We start from the raw sequence: 2,397 nt of genomic DNA, 5'->3' as shown, positions 1-2,397 counted from the left end.
CACACACACACACACACACACATTTAAGGTTTACAAAGATGATTTCTGACACGTTGTTCGGAAAAACCACGCGTGTGTGTGTGCGTGTGTGTGTGCACGCGCGTGTGTGTGCGCGCGCGTGTGTGTGCGCGTACCTCCAGTTGAAGTGTGTGTTCTGTCTGCAGCCGCTCGATCTCCTCCTGATGTTCCAGAGAGTTCTTCTCGATGTTCTCCTGCAAAGATCAATTAAAAAAGTCACATTAAAAGATGAATAAAAGCAATAACATTTAGAGGAGAGTTTGTTTTACATTAGAGAGTTCTGTAAGTTCACAAAAACAAAAATGTTTTTCAGAGTAAATCTGTGGATTGGCTAAAGAAACGGAGATGAAAAAATGAAATGTACTCAATAGATTTTAAAAATTATTTAAAAATAAGAACATTAACAAATATAAAACTGAAGTATGAACAGCAGAGTGTACATGAATATGTTTTTGGGGATTTTTATGGGGTTGAAAGTGGGACAATATGATGTCATTTCTGAAAAAAGGTAGGAGTAATAAGATAAAGCTTCAGCCTTCATCTTTTCAGTCCTGTTTTTTGTTTTGTTTTTTCCTTTGTTTTTTTAAAATATCAATGCTTCTTTATTTATTTTTTATAAGCTGTAAAAATTACAGAAATAAACTTAACTAAAAGACTAAACTCCACTGACAGACTTTTCAAAATCGATTCAAAAAACTCCTCTTTCTTTAATCCACACATTTGCCTTCATTATCCAAATGTGCCGCCTACATTACCCACAATGCAGCTCTCCCTCTGACAGCTGTGTGGTAGATTTGTGTTTTGCTGAGAGCAGCTGTTGTGTCCTGCAGCAGAGATGAGCAGCAGGCTGCACAGGTTAGGTAACTTCACCTCTTTCTAACCTCCAGATTACTTTACTTTTTGACCCTGAAGTCCTCCGCTGACAAAAAAAGTCATCTCATATGTTGCTAAACTGACATTTTGCCAATTTTTTTGACATATAACAAGATCTTTTTTGTCTTGGTGAGAAAGCTATAAAGTTTCCTGGGATGGGGAACGTTTTTTGGCAGGTTTTCTTGCCAGTTTTGTGTTTCTTACTCGGCATATAGAATTTAGTTTAATTTAAGTTATTTAAAATGTATTTCATAAAATGGTCCGAGCCGCGTGCATTACTGCTTTCAGCCAAACTTAGTGAATTTGGTGAATTGAATCAGCTAATTTTTACATTTTGTGCTTCGCCCTCGGGTAGCGCCTCACGGTCTGTTGTGCGGTTTGGGTCGCCTCGTTAGCTGCTGGATAAGCAGCAAAACTTTGACCTTAAAAGTTGTAACAACCTAATCTTTGCTGAAGCTGAAGGACACCTCGAGCTTAACTGGGAAAATAAAGACTGTGCAGAAAACTATATTTATGGTGGAGAAAAATATATATTTTTTCCAGTTTTAGCATGTTTTTAGGGTCTTGTTTGTGGAGTCACACAGAGATGAATTTAGATTCATTTCCATCGTCTCGTCTGAAGGTGATTTTAGGACGCGGCCTCTCCGTCACACTGACCTCCGCCTCCTTCAGTCGTCTCTCAAACCATCCTTTGGTTCCCTCCATGGACAGAACCTGCGCCTGCAGCTCCTCCACCCGCTGCTGGAGACCCTCCAGCTCCTTCGTCCGAGCCTAAAACACAAACGCACAGATGTTTATTCATACCAAGTTTAATAATCATGTGTGGAGAGAGCAGGTGAAACACGAGCAGCTGCTGTTTCACCCCGACGACGTTTTTATGACGATGATTTATTTTCCGGCTCCTTCCTCTTTTCCTCGACTTCTACCTCCTGTCCCTGGTGCTCCTCCTTCCCGCCTCCCCCTTTTATCCTCCCTCCTCCTCTCTGCCTCCCATCCTGTTTACCTTCTCATCTCTGAGCTGCTGTCGGATCTCCTCCTCAGAGCGATTCTTGTCTTCATGGAGTCCTCTGAGCTCCTTCTCATATCGAGCCCGAACCCCGAGGACCTGAGGAGAGGAGGAGGAGAAAGGGAGGAGAGAAAGACATCATTAAAACAGTTAAAACCATTCAGACTTTAATCCCAAAATCTGGTGAAAATGTTTTGTCTTTCTGCAAATTTTAAAACCTGAAAACAGAAACAGGAAACCAGGAAACAGATCAGTGAGAACTCAAAGAAAAACACCCCAAAAAACAAACAAAAAAGACTGAAAAACAAGAACTCAAAGAAAAAAAGACCAAAATCTAAAAAACAGGTCCATGATTATCCATGAGAGAGATTCACCTCCTTCTCGTGCTGCAGTTTGAGGTCTGACAGCGCCTCCTTGTGGTCAGACTTCTCCTGGTTCAGCTGTATGGCCATGTCGTCCAGCATGGACTTCCTCTTCTCTGCTGTCTGCACGCACACACA

General features: G+C 41.4%; 1 protein-coding gene across 1 annotated transcript; it reads right to left on the bottom strand.

Moving 5' to 3' along the window:
- Window positions 1-134: 134 nt before the first annotated feature.
- Window positions 135-2,378, bottom strand: LOC121940839 (GRIP1-associated protein 1-like; the record flags this gene model as incomplete). The annotated part of the gene is made up of 4 exons (XM_042483523.1): window positions 2,272-2,378; window positions 1,895-1,996; window positions 1,549-1,662; window positions 135-212 (listed from the first exon to the last, which is right to left on the bottom strand). Coding segments are annotated over exons 1-4 (384 nt in total), but the record flags the coding sequence as incomplete, so codon positions are not given.
- Window positions 2,379-2,397: the final 19 nt, after the last annotated feature.

Source organism: Plectropomus leopardus, unplaced genomic scaffold (assembly GCF_008729295.1).
Source record: "Plectropomus leopardus isolate mb unplaced genomic scaffold, YSFRI_Pleo_2.0 unplaced_scaffold9504, whole genome shotgun sequence".
Lineage (NCBI taxonomy): Eukaryota > Metazoa > Chordata > Actinopteri > Perciformes > Serranidae > Plectropomus > Plectropomus leopardus.
Note: the sequence above shows the minus strand (reverse complement) of the source record. Positions and strands in the feature narration are given on the sequence as shown.